The sequence below is a fragment of the Diabrotica virgifera genome, chromosome 8, assembly GCF_917563875.1.
Source record: "Diabrotica virgifera virgifera chromosome 8, PGI_DIABVI_V3a".
Taxonomy (NCBI): Eukaryota; Metazoa; Arthropoda; class Insecta; order Coleoptera; family Chrysomelidae; genus Diabrotica; species Diabrotica virgifera.
The window spans coordinates 49207329-49233821 of NC_065450.1; the positions used below are offsets into that span (position 1 = coordinate 49207329).

The 26493-nt window shown below is 31.2% G+C and overlaps 2 protein-coding genes across 2 annotated transcripts; one reads left to right on the forward strand and one right to left on the reverse strand.

Moving 5' to 3' along the window:
* Positions 1-390: 390 nt before the first annotated feature.
* LOC126889982 (NHP2-like protein 1) lies at positions 391-23103 on the reverse strand. Its single transcript, XM_050658773.1, has 2 exons — positions 22913-23103; positions 391-846 (listed from the first exon to the last, which is right to left on the reverse strand). Exons 1-2 carry the CDS (start codon positions 22913-22915, stop codon positions 466-468), a joined length of 384 nt encoding a protein of 127 aa, XP_050514730.1. The 5' UTR covers positions 22916-23103; the 3' UTR covers positions 391-465.
* Positions 23104-23152: 49 nt separating this feature from the next.
* On the forward strand, positions 23153-24796 carry LOC114338378 (uncharacterized). Its single transcript, XM_028288966.2, has one exon. The coding sequence runs from the start codon at positions 23520-23522 to the stop codon at positions 24693-24695; it is 1176 nt and encodes a 391-aa protein (XP_028144767.2). The 5' UTR covers positions 23153-23519; the 3' UTR covers positions 24696-24796.
* Positions 24797-26493: the final 1697 nt, after the last annotated feature.

Below are 26493 nucleotides of genomic sequence, written 5' to 3' on the forward strand. Positions count from 1 at the left end.
CTTATCAAAAGTGTAATGAATGAAAATCTTCTGTACATACAGTAAAACCTGTTAACCGAAATAATTGGGGGGAGGCCGTTTCGGATAACAAGAATTTCGGTTAAAAATAACATTGTTTTTTGTATTCTTCTTGTATCAAATGACATAGTATTGGAGATATAGCTGCAAAACATTGTTGTCAAAGGACAATATAAAATAAAATAGATTTCTTTAAAAAAACACTCTTAAATAGGCTAACTTTCCTTAATTTTATTCCTTTTCTTAAATTTACTTTTTATTCACGAAAACATTGAAACTGTCAACCATTTCGGTTAAATGAGGTTTGGGTTAACGGAGGTTTTACTGTATTTTGAAAGTTCTTATTCTACACCTATAAATCATAACCACCAATGATTTCTTAAATCTTATATTTAGAAAAAATGTAGAAAACATAAAACTTAATTTTTATATTTTTGTACCCAAAACTTATACTAATAAGCGTTCAATCTCCTGCTGGATCGTCTGAATTTGAGGCTTCAATTGTGAACCTTCGTTAATTGTAACACTGCATGCAATCACAGATCTTGAAACTCCACATGCTCTTCCCAAAGCTTGCTTCGATCTGATAAAAACGTATGGGACATTTTTATCTTCACATAAAAGGGGCAAATGCAGTAAGATTTCCAATGGTTCTGCATCAGCTGCCATAACTATGAATTCAGCTATACCTCGATTAAGTGTTTTTGTAACTTCATTAGCTCCTTTTCTCAACTGCTTGTAATTCATAGCTTGCTGAACAAGATTTAGAATTTTTGTTGTTAATGTGGCATCAGCCAATGGATAAGCTTTTGGATTGATTTCTTCTGCCTATGAATAGTAATAATTAATTATATGTTACTAGTTTGTAAAATAAACAGCATGCCAGACAAAATGGGCCACCAAAAATTTAGGAAATTTTAATGTTTTTTCATATTTTTGCATTTTTTTTAATTTTTTTTATTTTAATTAAATGACTTATCACGTGTATTGATACTATAACTAAAACCTATTAACACTAGAAAGTCGGAGGGGCCAATTTGGCCCCTGTTGCGATTTAAAGTTATTGTAGTTTTTTTATTTGAGGCAATAATAATTTCATATTTTATGACTTTTACTATTTTGATACAAAGCCTTATTTAACACAAAAAAATATTGTTTACTAAATTTATTAAATGTTTTTTTTTAAACAAATCTACCATAGAAGTCTTAAGGGGCCAAATTGGCCCTGTGTAAGTTATTATCGTTTTCTGGGAAATTCGACGATCCATTCTTTTGAATTCCTGTCGAATGGGTAAAATTATATTTATGTATGTTTATTGTAAATGGTTACCCTTATACTGGTACTGATCATCTACGTAATAAAGATACAATTGTTGGTAAACACAAAGATGCAATTGTTGGCGTAGAGAACCAAATTATGTGTCTTTATACTACAAAAATAACTTCAAGACGATGGCCTATGTACGTGTTTTATAATACTCTTGACTTGGAAGCAATAAATGCATAGATTATTTATAAAGATAAATAGGGTATGAAGATAAATACACATAAGACGAAGACCATGGTAATATCGCAAGAACCAGTCGTAATAAATATGCAAATTAATGAGGAGGCAATAGAACAAGTAAACCATTTCCAATACTTGGGCGTCACAATCGAAAATAATGGAAGGCAGGACAAAGATGTTGAAGAGAGGATAAGTAAAACATCAAAACTATTTCATGTAATAAAAAATAGCTTCTTAAACAAAAAAGAAATCACAAGAAAAACCAAACTAACTGTATTCAACACCATATATAGACCAGTGCTCACATACGGCTGTTAATCATGGATACTAACTAGAAAACTAAAAAGCAAGATACAAGCCCTAGAAATGAAGTATTTACGAATAGTTAGAGGAGTGACAATGAGAGACAGAATAAGAAGCACAGATATACGCACAGATCTTAAGACGAAATCTGTACTTGAGTATATTGAAGAAAAACAACTAAGTTGGTGGGGACACATGAAAAGAATGAAAGACAACATACCGGTGAAGAAAATATGGGAAGCCAGGATACAAAAGAAAAGAAGTAGAGGAAGACCTAGAGAAGATTGGGATACAGTAGTCGCTAAAATCATCCAAAGGAAGGGGAAAACAATAGCAGAAGCAAGCCGATTAGCATACAATACGAAACAATGGTCAACATTTGTACACACGTGAAAGGATGTGCCAGTCCCGACACTGAAAAGTAAAAGGGACTCAAAAGACTATATATATATATATATATATATATATATATATATATATATATATATATATATATATATATATATATATATATATATATATATATATATTGATACATGTATCCATGTGACTTCCAAAGTAGATTCTCGTAATACGTTGTTACTTCATATATACCGTTATGACTTCCGATTTCGGAAGTCACAACGTTTTGCCTATATTTTTACGAATTTGGCTACTAGATGGTATCAGAAGGCTTATATTAAAAATTTCGCTGGAAGTCATATCGTATCTAACATACTCATAAGATCAGATTTTAGTTCGACGGTATATCACCAGCGCTAGTGTCGCTCCCGTGCTACTATACAGGCTATGTACACAACGCGTAGCGTCTTCCGTATACCACACCGCACGGTGTGACTTCCGTTTTTTGGCAACTGTGTAACGGTTTCCAGACATTCACCTGTTGTAGATTCGCGGTCCTAATCGTACTTAGTGTTTTGTGTGCCTTTTGTTTTTAAACATGAATAATAGCAGATCTGCTTTACTTTTAAAGTTAGCCTTAAATGAAGGTACAATAAGTGATTATATATCTCTATAATTATATATTTTCTGTACTTATTTTAATCTATAATATTTACTTACCTATTTACTTATATAAATTCATTTTTCTCGTGTTTTTGTTTACTTCCTTTTTTACAATGAACTTCTAATTTAATCTACACTCACCGGCACGAAAAACGGGCACCCCAAAAAAATGGGTAATTTTTGATGTCTCGTATCTCCCAAACCTGTTGTCCGATTTAAGTAATTTTTTTTAATATGTTATAGCCTTATTCTTTAACAAAATAGCTATGATAATATTGTTGATAGACAGGTAAATTTTCATTGTATACCGGGTGTACCAATCAAACTGGATTTTTTTTCTCAATTTTCACAACACCCTGTGGAATATTCTAGCCTTTATAAAATATTTAAATCAAAGCCTAACTATAGCTCCAGGTTTTATTAACATTCTGTTTTTTTATTCATTCGCTTACGTTGGATAATAAAAAGTTAAGGACTTTAACAACTAGCCATGTTCTTTATCGATACAGGTGTTTCTAAATATAAGTGCGACAAACTTTAAGGGGTAATTTCTGCATGAAAAAATAATGATCGTTTGGCAAAAGAATTTTATATTTGCAAGCATTTGCGGACATAGCTTTATCAAGTAAACGATCATTATTTTTTCATGCAGAATTACCCCTTAAAGTTTGTCGCACTTATTTAGAAACACCATGTATTGATAAAGAACATGTTTAGTTGTTAAAGTCCCTAACTTTTTTATTATCCAACATAAGCGAATGAATAACAAACAGAACGTTAAGAAAACCTGGGGCTATAGTTGGGTTTTAATTTCAATATTGTATAAAGGCTAGAATATTCCACAGGGTGTTGTGAAAATTGAAAAAAAAACCAGATTGATTGGTACGCCCAGTATACAATGATAATTTACCTGTCTAGAAACAATGTTATTACAGCGATATAGTTAAAGAATAAGGCTATAGCACAGGGGTGGGCAAAAGCCGGCCCGCGGGCCGGGTCCGGCCCTTTCGCTTACTTTGTCCGGCCCGTTGAAAAACCCCGCAAGTACCTAATCTTTTTAATCCCTTTTATGTGATTTTGTTGAAATCAACAGTAATAGTTTGCATAGTGTTCACATAAATTATTAAATATATAAATAATAGAGAGTATTATAATTACGAACAGCCTTAGCTAACTATATTTTTAAAAACTGTTTAATTGTAACTATTTACTTTAAATTTCTTTTAAAATATAGGGAAATCCCCGGAGATTCATAATTGTTTATTCGGTATTAATAATCGTATTTAACTCTCAAGGTCTCAAGACAAGCACTCGGTGTTTGGGTATCTATTTCAACCATATCACTGACAGTTTATGATCTAAATACCTCAGCACTTTGGTCCCAATAATATGATTCTTTATTTATTAAATCTGAATTAAGTATGGTTGTTTGGAATACCTACTTCAGCATAAAATTCATTGTTACCGATTTTTGCCGAAGTTTTACAACTACTTCGAAAGACGCGTATAAGTTTATTTTGATTTAGCACTGGTCGTATTTCCTATTACTCCTCATATTTCTTTTGATACAGTGTGTGTTATTTTGCAAATATATAATAAATTGAAAAAGTGGAGGACATTTTGTAAGTAAAATTTGAAAACATTGTTTTTATTTTATTGTATTAAAATATTTATTTGTAAGCATTTGCAAAATGATACAATCTAAAAAAAGAAAAGTTGATTTGGAATGCAGAAATTTTAATGAAGCATGGACAGAAAAATACCTTTTTACGAACATTGGTAAGAAAGCAATTTGTTTAGTTTGCCATTAAACCATTGCTGTTTTCAAGGAATATAATTTAAAGAGGCATTTTACATCAAAACATCCAAAATATGCATCGTTTTCTTTAGAAGGACTTAAAAATGCTGCAGACAACTTAGCAAAAAACTTAAATAAACAACAAAATATTTTTAGCAAACAAAGTAACATCGAGAAATCTACCACACAAGCAAGTTATGTTATTGCACACAAAATTGCTAAGTTATGTAAACCTTTTTCTGGAGCAGAATTTGTTAAACAGTGCATGGTAGAAGTGTCGGAGATATGTTGTCCTGAAAAAAAATATATTTTTGAAAATTTAAGCCTGTCAAGGAGAACAATAGTACGACGGATCGAAAATATTTCAGGAAATTTACTCGACCAGCTAAAAACAATAATTGCTGATTTTACATATTGTTCTCTGGCGTTGGATGAGTCCTGCGATATTACTGACACAAGTCAATTATTAATATTTATTCGGGGCATTAACAAAAAATGTGAAATTCGCGAGGAACTTCTTAGTGTGCATCCAATGAAAGATACAACTACCGGTGAAGACTTCTTTAACGCTGTTGAAGAGTGTTTAGTTAAAGTAAATTTACCTTGGAACAAAATAGTAAGCATCACTACGGATGGCTGTCCTAGTTTAACAGGGAAAAATGTGGGCTTACTAAAACGAATCAGCGACAAAGTAAAACAGTTGCAGCCAGAACAAGACATATTATTTTTACACTGCATTATTCATCAAGAAGTGTTATGTAGAAAAGTTTTAAAATTGAATCACGTCGTTACTGTTGTGACAAAAGTTGTAAATTTTATCCAGGAACGTGCCTTAAATCATCGACAGTTTGTTGAATTTTTGAAAGAAATTGAAAGTGACTTTTACGAAATTCCTTACTACACTGAGGTGAGATAGCTTAGCATCGGTAAAGTTTTGGACAGATTTCAATATTTGCTTGATGAAATAGTATCCTTCTTGTCGATAAAAGAAAAACTACATGATTTTCCTGAATTGCAAAATGAGGCATGGCTAAACGATTTGTCGTTTTCTGTAGATATTGTAAAATATTTAAATGAACTAAATGTAAATTTACAAGGGAAAAACCAGTTCGCTTTCAATATGCACTCAAATGTCAAAGCATTTATGATAAAACTAAACTTATTTGCTGAGAACTTTAATAAAAAAATATTAAACAACTTCCCATCATTACAAACACGACGAGATTTATTGAAAAATTCTGATTTTCTTAAATATAGTTCAGTAACACAAGACCTGCATACTGAATTCCAAAGAAGATTTCAAGATTTCAAAGCTATTGAAAAACCTTTGTCATTAATTAGTCAACCTTTCAATTTCGATGTGCAAGAAGCTCCTGTTGAAATTCAGCTAGAATTAATTGACTTACAGGCAAATAATTTATTAAAAGAAAATGTTCAATCAAACGAATTGAGTGCTTTCTACGGTGCTTTGAATACAGAACATTTTAAACATTTTTTAAACTATGTTCAAAAATACCTAGTTTTATTTGGTTCGACATATATTTGTGAAAGAACTTTTTCGTTGATGGTTTCCACGAAAAATAAATATCGATCACAAATTACTGACGAAAATCTACACTCGGTATTAAGGATTGCTACAAGTGATTTGGATCCCAATTTTGAAGAAATAATATCACATGAACATTCGCGATTTCACGTTTCGCATTAACTATTATAGAAGTTATACTTATAATGAGTATTCTATTAATTTTAACGTTTAATGTTTGTCTTTTTTTTATAATTTTATTTAATATTAGGTATATTTACAAAATATGTATCAATATAAATTAATTTGTATCGTTAAAATATAAATAAATAAGAAAATAAAATCTTTCAATAACTGATTTATTTAATTACCATTAATTTATTATTATTCTTCTAACGCCGACTCCACTAATGAAGGTTGGCTAAAACACCATTGCAAATTCGTCTCTATTTTCTGCTTTTTTTAAAAGCGTCTGTGTGTTTAACCCGGTCCAGTCTCAAATGTTTTCAGTCAGAATATTTGTCGTCTACCAGGACCCCTTTTTCCTTCGAACAACTCGTACATATCATTTCTGAGCATGTGCCGTAAATATGCTGTCTGTCTCCTTTTAATGGAGGTCAAAAGTTCTCTGTCTCTTTCCATTTCGTGCAACATCATTTTGTTCGTATATGATCGGTCCATGGTATTTTCTAAATTCTCCCAAAAAGCCACATCTCAAAAGCTTCCGGCTTTCTCATTAAGTCAGCATTAACAATCCAAGCTTCGGCACCATAAAAAAGAATTGAGTGGATATACAACATTTTATCAACTAATATCAGATTTGCAGATTGAGTCTTTGGTGACTCAGAAATGTCCTCATCTTCAAAAAGTCTACCCTCAATTGCTCTATTCTTGATCGAATTTATGATTTCGAATTTAAATCTTCCGTAATCCAGACTCCTAAGTAAGTATTTCATTTTGTCCACTTGCTCAATATCTTCATTTTTTATCTGGTTCTTTTTCTGGATCTTCTTATGATTTAATATAATGACCATTTTTTTTTTCAATTACGTGACATATTTTACTGGGCATTTTTTTTGGGCGTTTTTCGCATGTATTCCCAAGTAGGACAATTTATTATTACCATTTTCTAATTATTAACAGTCAAATTTCTTTGTCCAAATGCTTTAAAATAATACTTATAGTATTTATTTCTTAGGCAGGGAATAAACTACACCAAAAAAATTCGCGTGGGCACAGCGTACATATCCGGTATAGTCCTCCGGCCCGAGAGACATTTTGAAACTTTCATTTTGGCCCGCGCTTAAAAGTAATTGCCCACCCCTGATCTAAGCGGTTTTTTAAAATTTATGGGTTTTGCAATATTTTACCGTCAGCGAACGGACTAATAGTAGAGGATCCGATATAAGGCCGATCTGCATCGATCTATTTAATGGATAACGTGTGCGTGAAGTAAAAATGTATTTTAAACGGGATTTACTTTTTCGCACTGTTTTTGACACACTTTCATATAATCAAATATCCTTAACTTTCGCGTTGTCATGGTGATGACATAATGAGCAATAAATTACAAAAAAAAATTTGACAGTTTTGTGGTTTGAAAGAAATTAGAATGTTTAAATAATTTCTAAAAATTGTAGAATAGGAATGAATTCCAGTGATGAAGAGTTACAGTTTTTTTATTTGTTTATCGTAGATAAAATATTGTATGAAACTGTGCGTGAAGTACTTTTTGCGAACTTAAGCGATGTATAGCACTCGCTCCGTTGTCGCTTGTGCTCTAAACATCACGTGCATTCGTAAAAAGCATACTTCACGAACTGTTTCATAAATAACTATTTTCATATATTAAAAAAAATGTTTCGACCCGGGTAGATATTATTCCAGATTTTCAGATTTCAGCACAGTGTTAGATGGTTGGGGCATATATGGAGAGCAGGTAGCGTAACAACTATAAACTCAATTTTACAATGGAAACCCGGAGTTAGAAGGAGACGCGGAGGAACTAGAATAAATGGTTACAGGAAGTAAAGGAAAATTTATATAGGGCAGGAATTAGAGACTAGCAGAAAAAGACAGAGGATAGAAAGAACTGGAGAAGCACAGTCAATAGTATCGAGTAGCAGACTGGGACTAATCTGCTCTAAAAAGATGGATCTAGATAGCTTTTTAGCAGCTCAACCCCACCTGGTGTATTTAGCCATTTAATTTTCTTATTACACATTATTATTGGTACATCAAAAATTAAAAGGACGGTGCCTGTAATAAAATCTAAAATTCAAAATTAAATCAAGAAAAATAATAAATATTAAAATTTCCTATAAGTTCAAATTTATTTATTAAAATTTTTGATATAATTTTCATAAATAAATTACTTACTAATAACACTTTTTTAATTAATTCCAAAAAATCCATTTTGCAGCAATAATAAAATATTAGTATTTGTAAAATAAATATCAATCATATCATAAATACTACAGGTTTACAAAAAAAAAACTAAATTTCGGACTATTTGACGAAACCATGTTACAAGGGGGTTTTTGGGGTGGCTGATCACGAATCCGGGGTCCGCTCACCTCTTTCACGCCAGGTAAAGGTCATTTCAAGGTCAAATCAAGATAAATCGACAGTCGCTCTGAGAAAGTATATTAGGGCGTTTTTGGTGTCGCTGATGACGAATCATTAGTCCGCTGACCTCTATCACGTCTAGTTCAAGGTCAAATCAACATAAATCGACACAATCGCTCTGAAAATATAGGGGTTTTGGAGTCACTGATCATGAAAACTGCGGTCCGTTGAGCTCTACCACGTAAGGTAATGGTCATTTCAAGGCCAAATCAGGACAAGTCCACAAAACTGATTTGACCTTGAAATGACCTTTACCTGTCGCGGTTGAGCTCAACGGACCCCAGTTTTGTGATCAGCGACCCCAAAAACCCCCTAATATACTTTTTCAGAGCGATCGTGTCCATTTATCTTGATTTGACCTCGAAATGACCTTGAGCTAGACGTGATAGAGGTCAGCGGATACAAATTCGTCATCAGCGACCACAAAAACCCCCTAATATACTTTTTCAGAGCGACTGTCGGTTTATCTTGATTTGACCTTGAGATTACCATTACCTGACGTGATAGAGGTCAGCGGACCCCGGATTCGTGACCAGCGACCCCAAAAACCCCCTAGTCATATGGTTTCGTCAAATATTCCGAAATGTATTTTTTTTTGTAAACCTGTTTAATCAAAAGAATATCAATCTTTTAATTTAAATAGACAACTTTAAAACATAGAACTGCATTCACAACTGTATTCACAGTAAAAGTTTCAAAAGATCACACATTACGCTTAAAGTAAGAGGTAAATCAGCAGACGAGTCGTTGTGACTTCCAAAATATGACAACACCGCTGGAAGTGACAACGCACCTTGAACTACCCTATATATGGAAGCCATAACGTATGCTGTACGCTTCGGTATATACGTATATATATACAAAATTTATTTTGGTAAATCCTTTCCCCTCAATAGGTAGACCCATTTTATAAGCCCCCCTTTTACCAAATACACAATTTTTAAAAAATAATTCCTAGTAGAAAAGGTGGAAGTCGGACAGCCTCTTCTGTATACCGGAAGTCACAACTTAACGTGCATCAATATATATATATATATATATATATATATATATATATATAATTTATTTATAAAGAAATAGGGTCATTTCATATGAAATCAACCAATAAAATGGTGACTTTGGATTTTCATCTTCCCGATTTTGATAATTTTTGGTACACTTATTCTACTTATAAAGTAGATCAAAAATCTGAATTTTCAAATTTTTTGGTCCAGTAGTTTTTTTGTAATTAATTTTTGAAAATTACAAAATTACCAAATTTTGCTCTTACATAGGTATAGAAAAATAGGAATATCTGTAAAACTACTTATTGGATATGCATGAGCGATACCTTGTTAAAAAGGTCTTTTAAAGGCCTTTCAAACGATGTGTCACATGACACATTTTCAAAATAAAAAAATTGAAAAAAATTTTGAAAAAATTTTTTTTTTATTTTTTTCAAAAACACCATTTTTATTTTTTTTTTCAGAAAAATATATATTTTTTGCCAATATTTTAGTGAGATACTGACCAAATTTTAAGATGGAGAAATCATTGGTTTAGGTACAAAAAATAAATAAAGTTTTCAATACACATGATTTTACCTTAAAAAATTAACTTTTTATTAAAGCTAATTTGGTTTCTCTTGGTTTTTGTAAAACTTATTTTGTTTCTATGAACCACTTTTTAAACTAGATACCAAAACTTGCATGTTCACGTTTTAGCAAGGCCACACCTCAATTTCCCTGATTGGTCAGTCTTAGAAATAAATTAGAATGCATGTTTTTGCAGGAAAAATCCTGCATAAAAGAAGCACAGGGGTAAACTCATTTTTAATTTATTTGAGCTCAACAAATAGACGTTGGCGTATCTATTGTGGTGTAAGAGTACGTGTTTAAAACTGTAAAAAAATTGCAAGTGTTGTTTTTTGAAAAATAGTGATTTAGGGGTTACGGCAAAACAATGTCTGAAAACCAGGCAAAAGAATGGTACAAGTATTCAACTAAGTGTTGTGATCCATTTAAAACTGGAAAACATTCAGGAAAACTTAGAAATGTTACTGAGAGCCATGTGCAATCGCGTCGACATAAAAAAAGGAATGAAGATTTGTGATGGGTGTAGGCTAAAGTACATGAAGACTTTGAAAAATGCTGAATCTCCTGAAGCCGGGTAAGTTTTAATTTATTATTTTTTTTTACAAAAGTAAACATCTACATTGGATTTTTTTATTATATAGACATGAACTTTATTTATTTATATTAAAAAAATATTTTTTATTTATTTTATAATTTTTTTGTAACTTTCAACACTTATTCAGTTCTTTTTTTTTTCAGACCTTCAACAGAAAATCCATCCCCCAATTTTAAAGCCGAACCTAAGGTTGGACCAGACCTGTCTTTAGAGCTACTTAACCAATCACTTGAGCTTTTAGGAGAATCACCAATTAAAAAGAAAAGATTGACAATGCAGAAAGCGGAAAAGGTTAAAACTGTTATTGAGAAAAAATTAAGAGAGGAAAGACGAGCTGAAACTGAAGAGCCACCTGTTGAAGCTGTAAAAGAACATGAATGCGAGATGGTACAGCAATTAAAGAAGAAATTTATAGAACTTACAAAAAGGAGCGAGAAAATGCATTTGCTATCCTGCCTGCCTATTAGTTGGAGTAGATCAAAAATAGTGAAAGAATTCGGAGTCAGTCAGTATATGGCAAGGGCTGTTAAGCAGATGGTAAAAGAAAAAGGGATTCTGTCCACCCCAAATCCAAAGCCAGGAAAAACGGTTTCCCCTGAAATAGTCAAGTTAGTTACAGAATTTTATTTAAGAGATGACATAAGTCGTATGATGCCAGGAAAAAAAGACTGTGTTGTGGTCAAGCAAGAAAACCAGAAAGAACACGTTCAAAAACGCTTACTTTTAGCCAACTTAAAAGAAATTTATGCCCTATTTAAACAAGAGAATTCTGAAGTTAAAGTTGGATTTACAAAATTTTATGAGTTAAAACCAAAAAATTGCATATTAGCAGGACAAAGTGGAACACACTCAGTATGTGTTTGCACTATTCATCAAAACATTAAATTAATGATTAATGGTTCAAAACTGAATAAAATAATTGTTAATGAAAATAACAAACCTAGCTATCCGGATTACTATGCTTGCTTAACCAAAATAATGTGTAATCCCCCAAATAATGATTGTTATTTGGACCGATGCTCAACATGTCCTGGCATAGAAAATTTGAAAAATCATCTTATGGAAAAGTTCAATGAATCCTTCATTGATAATGTTTCCTACAAAAAGTGGATTTCTGTTGACCGGTGCAATATGGAAACGGTGATTAAATCTACAGAAGATTTTGTTGAAGACTTTGGTGAAAACCTTTTAAAATTAAAAACACACTCATTTATTTCAAACATTCAAAAGGAATTTTATAATGAGACCAAAAATAATTTAAAAAATGGAGAAGCGCTCATTACGTCAGATTTTGCAGAGAATTACTCATTTGTTTTACAAGATGAGGTACAATCGTACCATTGGAATAATTCGCAAGCCACCCTGCACCCATTTGTGATTTACTACAGAAATGAGCAAGGAGAAATAAAGCATATGAATTATGTTTTCATATCTGATTGTTTAATACATAATACAATAGCTTTTCATTTATTTCTAACTGTGTTGATACCGGAATTGAAAAATGAAATTATGAATCTATCAAAAATATTCTACTTTTCTGACGGATGTGCCGCTCAATATAAGAACAAAAAAAATTTTTTAAATCTGTCCTACCACGAAAAAGATTTTGGTCTTACAGCTGAGTGGCATTTTTTTGCCACATCACATGGTAAAAGTGCCTGTGATGGTCTAGGAGGCACAGTCAAAAGATTGGCCACTAAGGCCAGTTTGCAAAGGCCTTACGAGAATCAGATACTAACACCAGAGCAATTATTTCAATTTGCCACCGAAAATATTCACGGAATCACTTTTAAGTACTGTTCAACTGAAGAATATAATGAACATACTCAAAAATTAGAACCAAGATTTGCTAAAGCCCAAACAATACAAGGGACACAAAAAGTGCATGCGGTTATTCCTTTTTCAGAAACACAAATCATAACCAAAAATTATTCATTAAGTTCTGATCAACAAAAACAACTAATTCAGAAAGATTTGTCAGAATTAAATCAAATGGAACTTAAACTAATTGAATCTGGATTTGTAACGGTAGAGTATAACAATGCTTGGTGGGTGGCTTGTATTATAGGCAGAAATGATGAGACAAATGAAATTAAAGTTAGTTTCTTGCATCCAAACGGGCCAGCCCCCTCCTTTTATTACCCCAAACCTAAATCAGATATTCTAATTATTGAAAGAAAAATGATTTTAAGAAAAGTTCAACCCATTACCGCTACAGGTCGGACTTACACACTGACAAAGGAGGAAATGTCAGATTCCACCCACATTTTGGAAAGAAAAATAACTTTAAAAAATATTTAATTTATTTGAAATTTAGAGAAGCGTTTGTGTTACTTATAAAAAATTATTGTTTTCTATATTATAGCATGTATCTTTGACTTTTATGTGTTTTACTTAAAAAAGCTACCATTTTTTACATGTTTGAATATTGTTTTATTTTTTTTTTCATATGGAACCCATCATTTCTCCATCTTGAAAATTGGTGTGTGTCTTAGTAAAACATTGAAAAAAAATATATATTTTTTTCAAAAAAATAAAAAATGGTGTTTTTGAAAAAAAATAAAAAATACTTTTTTCAATTTTTTTGAAAAAAAAATGTAATTTTAAAATGTGCCATGTTATACATTATTTAAAAGGTTTTTAAAAGACCTTTTAAACAAGGTATCACTCATGAATTTCTGATAAGTAGTTTTAGAGATATTCCTATTTTTCTATACTTATGTAAAGGCAAAACTTGTCAATTTTATCATTTTCAAAAATTAATAACAAAAAAACTACTGGACCAAAAATTTTGAAAATTTAGATTTTTCATCTACTTTATGGATAAAATAAGTGTACCAAAAATTATCAAAATCGGAGAGGGTGTCTGCCAAACCCCTGGTTGATTTGATATGAAATGACCCAATAACTGGAAGTAGACTCAGTCTTCGTAAGTTTATTCTTCGGCTGTGTGAAGAATTATGGGCCCCATACCTTGTCTCCTGAAATCTGGAACTACTCCTAGCAACACCAGGCCTACCATGATACTACCCAAAAACGAAAAAAATATCAGTTGAAAATATTTTGTAAAGGCAGTTGCTAGTAAAGTAGTTCCAATCATTGCCACGACTGTAACAAGGCAATGTGTGGTATATATCAAAAACTGCAAACTGTATGGTGTTCTGAATGTTTTTGATAAGCAGCGAATGTGTTAAACAATGAAAGTAAAAAATAAAATCAGATTCTACCGTCTAGAGTAGATTTAATTTCTTTAAACTGAGTTTTAATTGATTAAAGAATGTGGGGCCAAAATGATCCCTTCAGGCTTTCTAGGTAGGTATGCTAAGCCAGACTTTCTAGTGTTAAACCATGAAAACGTGATCAGTTCTAACTTACATGTCTGCACAAGCTGATTGCAGATCCTAGCTTTCTACGCATACATGGTACAGATGGATTATTATGTTTATGGATATGTACTTAAAACATATAATTTCACCTAAAATACATCAAAATTTTAATAATTTCATATATGGGTAGGTACATTAGCTCCTTCAGTCATAAACTTCATAAAAAGTCATGTTAATAGATTGGAATCTTAAAAACAACTTACTCTTTACATGAAATATTGACAACTAACATATACAGCGTGTCTACTTGAGTTGGAAACATATGGGAAACTTTTTTATTATTAATTTTACGAAAAAAAGTTATTCTTTATAAAAAGTTCTGCATGCCCCAAAACCTAAGATTCAATTATCAGATATCAAATTTTCTCAATATTATACGAGGTATGTCAAAAAATATGAATTTCGGCTAAGGGTAAAGTACCTTTATTTCTCTCAATATCGAAAATTCTTATGATAAAAAGTTGTTTGGAATTAAAAACTAAGATGAAATATGCAATTACATGCTTCTTATTGAAAAAAAAAATATTTTTCTCAAATTTATGGATACCCAACATCGTTTTTAATTATTACAAATATCATAACTCGTTTATTATTCATTTTACGAAAAAAAGTTATTCTTCATAAAAAACTTTGCATGGTCTAAAATCTAAGACACAACCATGATATATCAACTTTTATTAATTTTATACGAGGTGTGTCAAAAAATATGAAATTCGCTCAATATTATAGCACCTTTATATTTCACAGTATTTCAATTAGAAGGATGTAATTGCATATTGACACATAGTTTTTAATTCTAAACAACTTTTTTAATAACCGTTTTCAATATTGTGAAAAATAAAGGTACTTTACTCTTGAGTGAAATTCATATTTTTTGACATAACTCGTATAAAATTAATAAAATGTCATATCTGTTGGTTGAATCTTCGGTCTTAGGACATACAGAGATTTTTATAAAGAATACCTTTTTTTCGTAAAAGTAATAATAAAAGAGTTATCGTATGTGTAATGAATAAAAACGAAGTTAGTATCAATAAATTTGAGAAAAATTTGGAAAATATTTTTTTCCAATTAGAAGCATGTAATTACATATTTGAGCTTGGTTTTTATTTCCAAACAACTTTTCATAATAAGAATTTTCGATATTGAGAGAAATAAAGGTACTTTACCCTTAGCCGAAATTCATATTTTTTGACATACCTCGTATAATATTGAGAAAATTTGATATCTGATAATTGAATCTTAGGTTTTGGGGCATGCAGAACTTTTTATAAAGAATAACTTTTTTTCGTAAAATTAATAATAAAAAAGTTTCCCATATGTTTCCAACTCAAGTAGACACGCTGTATATTCATTCATTCATTTTAGAGAAAAAATTTTAAATAGAAAGTTGTAGTAAATTAAAAAGGCCACATTATTTTTACAATAAATAATGCGATTGCAAAAAACTGCCATTTTGGACCTTTCGCAGGCTGTTTTGCAACAACAAATTAAAAAAATTAAACTTGCCATAGCTCAAATTGTGGCTTTTTTAATTTATTACAACTTTCTATTAAAAAGTTTTTCTCTAAAAATTGATGAATGAATATTTTTATAATTATTGTTAGTTGTCAGTATTAATCAATATTTCATGTAAACAATAAGTTGTTTTATAAATTGTAAAGATTTCAATCTACTAACACTTTTATGAAGACTAAGACTTTTATGTTTCATATAATTATGTCTGTAAAGATATACGACGATTATGACTAAAGGAAGTAATGTACCTACCTATTTTATATAAAATTATTAAAATTTTGATGTATTTTAGGTGAAATTATATGTTTTAAGTACACTTCCATAAACTTATAATAATCAATTCATACCGCGTATGCGTAGAAGGCTAGGATCTGCTTGTGCTTGTGGTTTCTTTTACAATCCTTGGCGCTATGTGGACATGTAAGTATCAGTTGTATGCCAAATAGAATGAAATGATCAGTGTCATCCAGAACCAGAACCGTGGCGGCAAGACATATTATTAAAACAAATGGTCCTTGCCTTTTCCCCCTTGCCACCTACCTTGTTTTTCATTTGTTAATAATGATTATCAGCCCTGTGATGGATGACCGAAGTTATCTTTAACGTAAAGTTATCCTGTAGTTAAGTTATAATCCTCGAATTGGTGTGATGTATCATATTTACCTTAACTACTTGCGTTGTTTCTTGACAGTTCTTGAGTTATCTGATATATCAACTGTCACTTTATAACGCGACATTAAACCTCAAGTTATGAGATAACTTCGTAGTTATGTTAAGGATTGTAAGGTTAGGTTTATGTTTTGATTTGCTGTTAGATAGAAGTCAAGTGAATATTTAACATAGAACGCTGCTTCAGGTTGTCCCAGGACCTTGTGCGGCATTTTATTAATTTAATAAATCAAATTTAATATCAAATATACAGCAGCACAAAATTTTCAAAAACATAGACCTAAGATAATAATTAAAAACACATAGGTAATAAAATTAAAACAATAAAAATGAAAAAGAAAGCTAATAATTTAAAAATAGAAGCATAATGCAATTTTAAAAATTATACAAAAATCAAATCAAGAGATACAAATTGAAATTTTTATTTATGAACAACCAAGGGTTTTAACACTTTGAGCACCGGGTAGCAATGGAGAAAACCTGCTCCAGATCCCAGATTGTTGTCCTGATCCCAACACTGTTGCCATACTTTGACAAATAAATGGCCATAGAGCCATACCACCAAACATGAAACGTGAGGTTGTTTAACTATACACCACATCTACAAACTAAAACTGAATCTCATGTACCGCAAATTTCTGAAGTCACAGAAATCTCTATTTAAATTGTGTAAAGTAGGGCCGCGTTTAGGTCAATTGACGCCCTAGGCAATTCTCTAGTAGCCGCCCCTCAACCATGTACCATTTTTGCGAAAAAAAAATTGCAGAAAGTTGCAAAAACACTAAAAATGGATTTAAACTACGATGTGTATATACCTATAACAGAAAAAATCGTCATTCCAGTTCGATTACATCAGAGACTTCTTTTCAAAAAAGACTTTTGAAAAAAAAAATTTTCTGACAAAATCGACAAATTGCACGTTCTTGCGTCATACTTGATGAGAAATTATTTTTAATTCTTGAAAATGATCTTTCAGCGGATACGTTGACACCTGGGATGCACAAGTAAATGTGCAAAGCAATGTCAAAATTAGGGAAAATATATTTCAATCCACTTAGTGCAGTCACTGAAGGTTTTCACCTCCGATATCGTTGAACCTTCATCAATTTTCATGAAAATTGGTGAGTAGTTCGAGGATACCTCAAGGAACAAAGGTGACATGATGCCAACTTGCGCTTTTACTGTGATGGTGAATGCCATCCCTTCTCGAGGATGAAAATAATTATTATTCTTTAATAATTCCATAAATCGATAGAGAGACAAATTCTAAGCAAAATTTGTTATATAAAGTTATTAATATAAATCAATACTTTTGGAGTTATTAAAGATCAAAGATTTTATTTTTTCGTAAAAAAATGCATATTTTAAAGCTGTTTTTCACGTAGAACTCAATAACTATAAGCTTTAACAAAAAAGTTATTATTATCAAAATTGAAGATAATAAAAAGCTGATACACTCCTTGCTTAAAGAACTAAACTAATTTTAATTCAAAGTGAGTTATGGTTAATTGAATGTATATTTTTTTCGACGAGTACTCAAATCTAAGTGTTCAAGCTTAAATAACGGGAAAAAGATGTATTTTATAAAATATACCTATTAAACACTTGTCAAAGTACTTGAAGTACCTATCAAATGAGCTCCAGTGGAAGTCAATATCATCACAATTAAGCAAGTTATGATGAAAATAAAAGAACCCTTTAGAACTTTTTAGGAAAAAGTGAAAAATAAAACATACGCCATTTCCACAAAAATTAAAATTTATAGTAATCCTTAGAAGAATTTCTTTATATTAGCATAAATAATGATTTCAACAATTTTGACTGGTTTAGAATGCATATTAAAAAAAAAGATATAATTTTAAAAAATCAGAATTTTTAAAGGTACAGTAGACTCACGATTATCCGAGGTAATTGGGACCGTGACTACCTCGGATACCAAAAAACTCGGTTAACACTGAAATCGGTTATATTGATAGAAAAACACGTAAATAACCATAGCTGTGGATATTTTAATGACAAAACTAATACAGTTCTGTCTATAAGAGATAAAAACATTTATCTTATCAATATTACTGTTTAAAAAAGTCCTTTGATTGATTTTTGCGTAAGCTTCAATCCTCTTTTTGAGGCGGCAATGTTGCACCAAGGTTGAAAGTTGTAACTCACCAGTTATGACTTTTGCCTCGGTTAACCAAGGGGCTCGGATAACCGAGACTCGGATAATCGCGGGTCTACTGTATCGTAATTTTCATTTTCTTTTGATAATAACTCCAAAAATACTCAATATACGTAAAAAGTGATATATGTATAACCAAATTTTAGTTTTCTCTGTATCAAATATTTTAACTTTTTATAACTATATAAAACTATAAGGTATATAACTATAGGGTAAATATTAACCGAGATAGAAACGTTTAAAGCTTAAATTTTGCTGCGAGAACCATGTAACGGGGGCCATTTAACCTTTTATTTTTAAAAAAAGATAGGGGTTTAAAAGAATTAATTCAACGTGGTTTAATAGTCAATAAAATTAACTTTCAAATGGTGTTAAGGCAAACCTGATATCGTAAAAATTAACGGAGTTATAAAAAAAACTAACTTTTTTGGAAAAATTCTTAAAAGATAAATTTTGAAAAATATTTGGTGCATAAATTTTAATGCTATCAACTTGTTCGGGATCTCATTTGATAGATATTTCTAAGTACTTTGACAAATTAATGTTTAATAAGGTTATGTTATAAAATGCATAATTTTCCCGTTATCTAAGCTTGAATGCTTAGATTTGGTTACTCGCCGAAAAAAATATACATTCAATTACCTATACCTCACTTTTATTTAACATTAAAAGGTCTTTTCAGTAAGGAGTTTATTTCATTTTTTATTAGATTCAATTTTGGTAGTAATAACCTTTTTGTAAAATCTTATAGTTTTTGAGTTATTTATGAAAAATAAATCGGTTAAAAACATGCATTTTTCTCACAAAAAATTAAAATCTTTGATCTTTAATAACTCAAAAAGTTTTGATTTATTTTAATAACTTTATGTAACAAATTTTACTTAGAATTTGCCCCTCTATCGAATTCTGGGGATATTTTAATAAAATAATTTTCACTCCCGAGAAGGGGTGGCATCCACCCCCCAGGGTAAAAGCGCAAGTTGACACCATGTCACCTTTGTCCCTTGAGATATCCTCTAACCACTCACGAATTTTCATGCAAATCATTGGATGTTCAATGAAATCGGAGGTAATAGCTCATATCCACCTTCAGTGACTGCACTAACTCTCTTTAAATATTAAGATATGTCAATTGGTGATTTTATTGTGGTATCCAAATGATCCAAATGCATTCCGAATGCATTCATACATGAATGATGTATCTTGGTCGTCTTTATTTTGTACCGGATTTTCAGCTTCTTTAATAATTTCTTCATTGCTTAATTTTGGCAAATCTGTTAATAATACGAAAACGTTGATAAATAAGTCGATAAGATCCCAGACGTCTATTCAGGTCTCTTATCAGAGTGTCGATTATAATATAGAATGTGTGGATTTTCATCTCATCACTAGCTGAAAAGTTTAGTTCATCATCGGCCCCCTCGTCAAATTAAATTTTTCTTTTTTTCTTTCGTATTTCTTTATATGTTTTATTTGGGCACAATTTTTTGGCTTCCTTGTGGTAAAGTAATTTGAAAGAGCTTCATACGTTTTAATGACAGAACCCAGATCCATATCAAATCATTAATAATCAAGATGATGCAATATCATTGCAATCAGATTTAGATAATTTAGCCAACTGGTGTCTTGATAATGGGATGGATTTGAATGTCAACAAGTGTCACATTATCCGGTTTTGTCGGAATCATCATTTATCAGTATTTAATTATACCATAAATGATCAATTATTGGATACGGTAGACTCAATTAAAGATTTAGGTGTTGTTCTTGATTCCTCTCTGAGCTTTAACCATCACATCAACAATATTACTCAAAGATCCATGAAAATCCTTGGCTTTGTTAAAAGGACAACTTGTGATTTCACGAACGTGTTCGCTATTAAAATGCTCTATTGTTCTTTAGTCAGGACGCACCTTGACTACTGTTCTCCAGTTTGGTCCCCACATTATTTACACCTCAAGAACAAACTTGATAGTGTTCAACATAATTTTCTTAGATATATTGGGTTCAAAAAACACATCAATTATAATTATACAGATATGGAACGATTTTTGAATATCTCTTCTCTGGATGTCCGTAGGAAGCATAAAGATCTTACAGTATTGTTTAATATTATCAATGGCATATACTACTGCCCTGAATTCCTTGCTAAAATATTGTTGTTTGTTCCACCACGATCAACAAGACAAATTCAAACCTTTCATATTTCTTTTCATAGATATAATTACTCATATTTTACGTTTGTTCCTAGAACACTAAGACTTGCTAACTCCCTAGGTGACCTTTTACTTTTTGGTAACTCTGTTGATGTTTTTAAGAACCATTTAACCAAATTAAATATTTAGCAATGCCATAATCCTTGTTATTTGTTAGTAATTAATGTTTTGTAATTATTTTTCTTTGTCATGTCTTTTTAAATGTTTTGTACTCTCTCATTTTATTCTTATATATTCAACACTGTAATTATCAATATCTTATTAATGTATTACCGAATTGGGCTTGCCCGTATAAATAAATAAATAAATAATTTTTATATACAAATATTTTTTGTACAGTATTTGTGCCGCCCTCTTTTGACTTTGAGATAACTAGTTTACAAGACGTATTTTATTTGCCTCCATATTGTGTAAAAACTTGACAACTCCCTCCAAACGGGTTAAGTCAGTGGTTTTCAATGTTTTTGAATCATGTACCACAAAATTCTTATAAAATTATTTTTCGTACCACCTAACTGAAATACCTATGGATGTAATAGGTAATCTAATTAACTACAAATGCTGGAATTTGGTTGTGTTTTTGCGTTTTGTGTACCACCGCACGTAATAATATGTACCACCAGTGGTACATGTACCACAGATTGAGAACCCCTGGGTTAAGTATTTATTTATGATTGAAGAAGGTTGATAAAACTCAAATGCCCCTAATATTCAGTGCTAAAACTTGACAAGATAAGTTATCAAGCTATTGCTTAATCGAAATAATCGTGAATACGACATACACTGAATGCTACAACTAGCTAACTCCAGTTATCTAGTTTTAGCACATGTTTATCAGAAACCATTGAGCTTACCACGTAATTGCTATCTGTTTATTCAGTTCATGTTAATGCAAAAATTTGAGAATTGTTCTAGCAGATCTGGCAACCTCCACAGCAGGGGGCTAATTTTCACCAAAATAATGCTTAAAATATTAGTTGTGTTAAAAAGTTCACTTAGATGCAACTTGGCACGACATGTGACATTACCAAATGTCAACATTGTGGTAATGCTAAAAGTTGATAACTTTAATTCTTCATGTTATTTTCCATATTGGAAAACAAATTTGCACGGTATTCCTAAATAGATCAGTAGCCAAAAAGTTAAGGAACAGTATTTTAGAGCTGCAGAGTGAATTCCGTATTTAGCAACATCATGGTAGCAGCACAGATATCTTTAAAATCTTTAAACCCGTTTATCTCAGAACTACTAATTTCGTTATCAAGTTATAGTATTAAGGCAACGATTTAATACATGTATACATATATCCATACATATATACCTACCATATGCATACATTTGTACCCACCATAAAAAAGATAGAAAAAATAAGGCTTTCATTTTGAGTCTTACTCACTGTGTATAGAGTTTTGTCGAGTGATTTACGGTGACGCTATTTTGATAAAACCTCAAAAATACAATTTGAGTAATAGAAAATCATAGCACGGATAACCCGCACATGGGGAATCAGGGTTCTACTGTACTTCTTTCTATCTACTTTTATGATTCACCACTGAACCCCACCAAACAGCAGTTCGGTCATCGGAACAGGTGGGTAGGTATACCAACTTCTCGTGATTCTCTTTCTCGCTCCCACTTGTACTGATTCTACATAAGGTTCTCTTTTTAAACAACTTAATATTTTCTTCCTCGTATAACGTCTAAGAAATAGCTCATCTCATAACGGTGTATGATCCATCACACCGAATTTACGTTTTATAGTTATGGAGGATAGTTATAAATATGTCATAGTTATGTTAACTTTAACACAAACGTTAAAAATAACTTCGGTAATTCATCACAGGGCTGAATGTCGGGTTAGGTACTAGAAGAGTAACTGATTCAATACACAATAGATTTAGTTTGATATAAATAAAAAATAACAAGACACATGATTTTCTTAAATTTTATGGGTGGTCCGTTTTCTCTGACGCGCAGTGCATTAATTTACTTACCATTTTGATGTAGAGATAATTCTTTTTTACACTATAGTAATCAAAAACTATTTACTCTGTCCTCTCTGCGATTTTTTCGCTTCACTGAGGATTAGAGAATATAAAATAAACAAACGTGGTTTAAGCGCGCTCTAACCAAGAAACAATGTTTTTTTTTGTAGGTTAAAAAGCGTGCTTCTTTTTTAAACGGAAGAATGTGTTCTTCTTTTTCTAAATGTCCACCATACAAGCTTACAAGGATGAAGCTGAAGCTCGTATGAATATTGATTGAATCTATTTAGATCGTCATTAATTAAAAGAATAAAGAAACTAACAGTCAAGTGTAAAGCCGTGTAAAGTGTTGATAATTGCGAAGAATCACCTTCACCGCGGGTTTCACACTTCTTTGGAATTTTTTAAAACTATTGTATGCAGCCAACTGTGTGAATATTTCTTCTATAAAAAGAAGAAGTCCTTTTTGACATTGATGTTGACATTGTCAACTTGACAATCTTTTCAAATATTTGGATTCAAATTTTAGACGGGTAATAAAAAGAAAAGTTATTCAAAACATTAGTCGAGTCATGTCGAGTTCGAGTTAGAGAATATCCCCACAGTTATTATAACAATGTCAGACGCAAAAACGTTTAGAAATCTTGAAGCAAAGCTTCACGAAGAGCTTTATAATAATTTATATCTATTAACACGAGTGTATGAAACTCATTCAGAGTTTGATAGAGTTTTCAAGAGAGACATGTTTGTTAAAAAAAACAAGGCAGCTTTTTACGAAGTCGTTTACTACTTGTTGGATGCTTTGAATCGTGAATTAACAAAAGAGAAGTTAAAATCATGGCGTCCCTATGATATTAAGGGAGAAACAAAATTTCGGAGTGAATTATTAAAGTATATTAATGAGTTGAATAACCATTACACACATGCAAATATTCCCCCTATAATGGCCTCTCATTTAATTTCACCTGGTGGATTTAAATTTATAACGTTCATGTTAAAATTATCACAACTAGTTATCTTTGAATATCTACAAAATAATAGTCGAGCCCTTTTATTATATTGTTTAACACCGAGCTCAAATGCTACGGTAAGGAAAGCACAGTTTGATAACATAAAAAGAATTACATCTGAAGTTAAACTTAGAACTAATACAGCAACAAAGAAGTTTCAAGAAGATACTAATAAACAAAAGAATGTTGCAGATTCTCTGGTAAAAAGCTTAACCGATTTGGATAAAAGTATTTCGACTGCAAAAAAGGTTCAGCTGGCAGCAGAAGAAGAAATTTTCAATAAATATACCGTGTATCCTTCCATAAACAGCCTCGAAGACAAAATAGCTTCTTTGAATTCACTTTGGAGCAGCCTTTCAAATGTTCACAGTGTATTAGAAGATTGTAAAAGTATTCATGAATACTTGGCGAGTAATGATTTAGTGTTGCACCATACTGCGAATTCGCAAAAAACACCTAATTGCCAAAAAGAACAAAAATTGAATTTACCAGAATTTTTGACTACCGTTGCAACATTGTTAAATAGCAAATCGTTAGAGCTACCTATTCTAGATAAGAGTTTTATAAGTGAAAGATCAGAACAAATTCGGAGCACTGCAGAAAAGTATCAAGATTTAATTAATGAATTTAATACAGACATTCAACAGATAAATGCTCACGCTAAAGGTTTATGTAAGAATTTAAAAAGTGTTGACAATTATGTTAAGCTTCAATTAATAAATAATAAAGTTGAATCTTCCGAAGATAACTTAGGTATACAACCTTTAGAATATTCTGAATAATAGCATTGTAATTAATATTTCGTTACATTTTTTTAAAATAAGTTATATTATATTTTTGTTAATATCTGCATATCTACATTAAAATGATCTACATCTCTGTATTTTGAAATTCTCTTTTTCTACAATTTATTAAATTCATGCTCAAATTTTCACAACTATGGTCTGTTTTTAAACCAGGAGGAGGATTCAAATTTACTGTGCTGTAATGCTTGTTTGTAATTGGTCCAACCTCAGTTAAGTTTACTCCACTGTTATGAAATTTTGACACTAATGACATTTATAAAATTTTGACACTATTGGCATTTCATAGCGATTTTTTGTAATGTCTGCATTATTCCTTTAATTTTTAGAATCTTAGTCTGCTTTTATATATATATAAAAAAATATTTTTAGAACTCTTTAGCACATATTAGTATAATATAATATTTGTGGATTACCGTCGAAAGCCGATATGATCAACCAAAAAAGACGTATTTCGTGATTTTTCTATAGTGTCACCTTGACTTTACTGTATAAGGAACATAGACAATGCAGTCCTTATGAGAGTTTTTAGCGAGGAGATGCCGATTTTATCAAAAGTAATTTGTAATCGAACATTAGAGAGATTAGGTAAATTAAAACTGTTTTAGAAAGGCAATCTACAATTTTAGGATTCTTATGCGTAATAACTATCATATACCAAATAATATTAAATATAAATCCGAAAATTGTAGATTGCCTTTCTAAAACAGTTGTAATTTAATCTCTCTAATCTTCGATTGCAAATTCTTTTTAATAAAATCGGCCTCACAGCGCTAAAAACTCTCATAAGAACTGCATTGCCTATGTTCCTTATACTGTAGTCAAGGTGAGACGGAGTATAGTGACTTTCTTGGGTGTGAATCTGTCTTTTTAGTTTACTCCTCTTGGTTTAAAAACAAAGCTTAGTTATATTTGAATATCTACAAACCAATAGTCGAGCTCTTTTATTATATTGTCAAACACCGAGCTCAAATGCTACTGTAAGGAAAGCACAATTTGATGACATAAAAAGAATGAAGTCCTAAGCTAAACTTACAATTAACACAACAGATGAGATGTTTCAAGAAGATTGTAATATACAAAATAACGTTGCAGATTCGCTGGTAAAAAGCTTAACTGATTTGTATAAAAGTATTTCTACTGCGAAAAAGGTTCAGCCAGCTGGCAGCAGAAGAAGAAATTTTCAATAAATATACTGTGTATCCTTCCATAAACACTAATAAACAGTCTCGAAGACAAAATAGCTTCTTTGAATTCACTTTGGGGCAGCTTTTCGAATGTTCACAGTGTGTATATTAGAAGATTGTAAAAGTATTCATGAATACTTGTCGAGTAATGATTTAGTGTTGCACCATACTGCGAATTCACAAAAAACGTCAAAAAGAACAAAAATTGAATTTACCATAGTTTTTCACTACAGTTGCAACATTGTTAAATACCAAATCGTTAGAGCTACCTATTCTAGATAAGAGTTTCATTGCTAATTGAAAATATCTAAACTGTAAATTCCTGGGCTCAAAATATTGAGGTTTAAGCCAAATCACCTAGTCCGAAAATTCTTGCTAAGAGAGCTTAGTGCTCTTTGAACATGTCGTCTTTTAATTAGTTTTTTTAATACCTCTAGAATGCTTCTATTTAAAAAAACGAAAACCGGTATGTCCGTTTCTCTTCTAGAGATACATTGATTCCATAAATTGCAAATTTCTAGTACTGGTCATAGGCGTCCCTTTTGGGTAGTGCAACAGTTATTTTATCACATAACTTTTTTGTCTTCAAC

Coding starts and splice junctions, on each gene's coding strand:
- LOC114338378 (XM_028288966.2), top strand. CDS start 23,520: ATGTCAGACGCAAAAACGTTTAGAAATCTTGAAGCAAAGCTTCACGAA.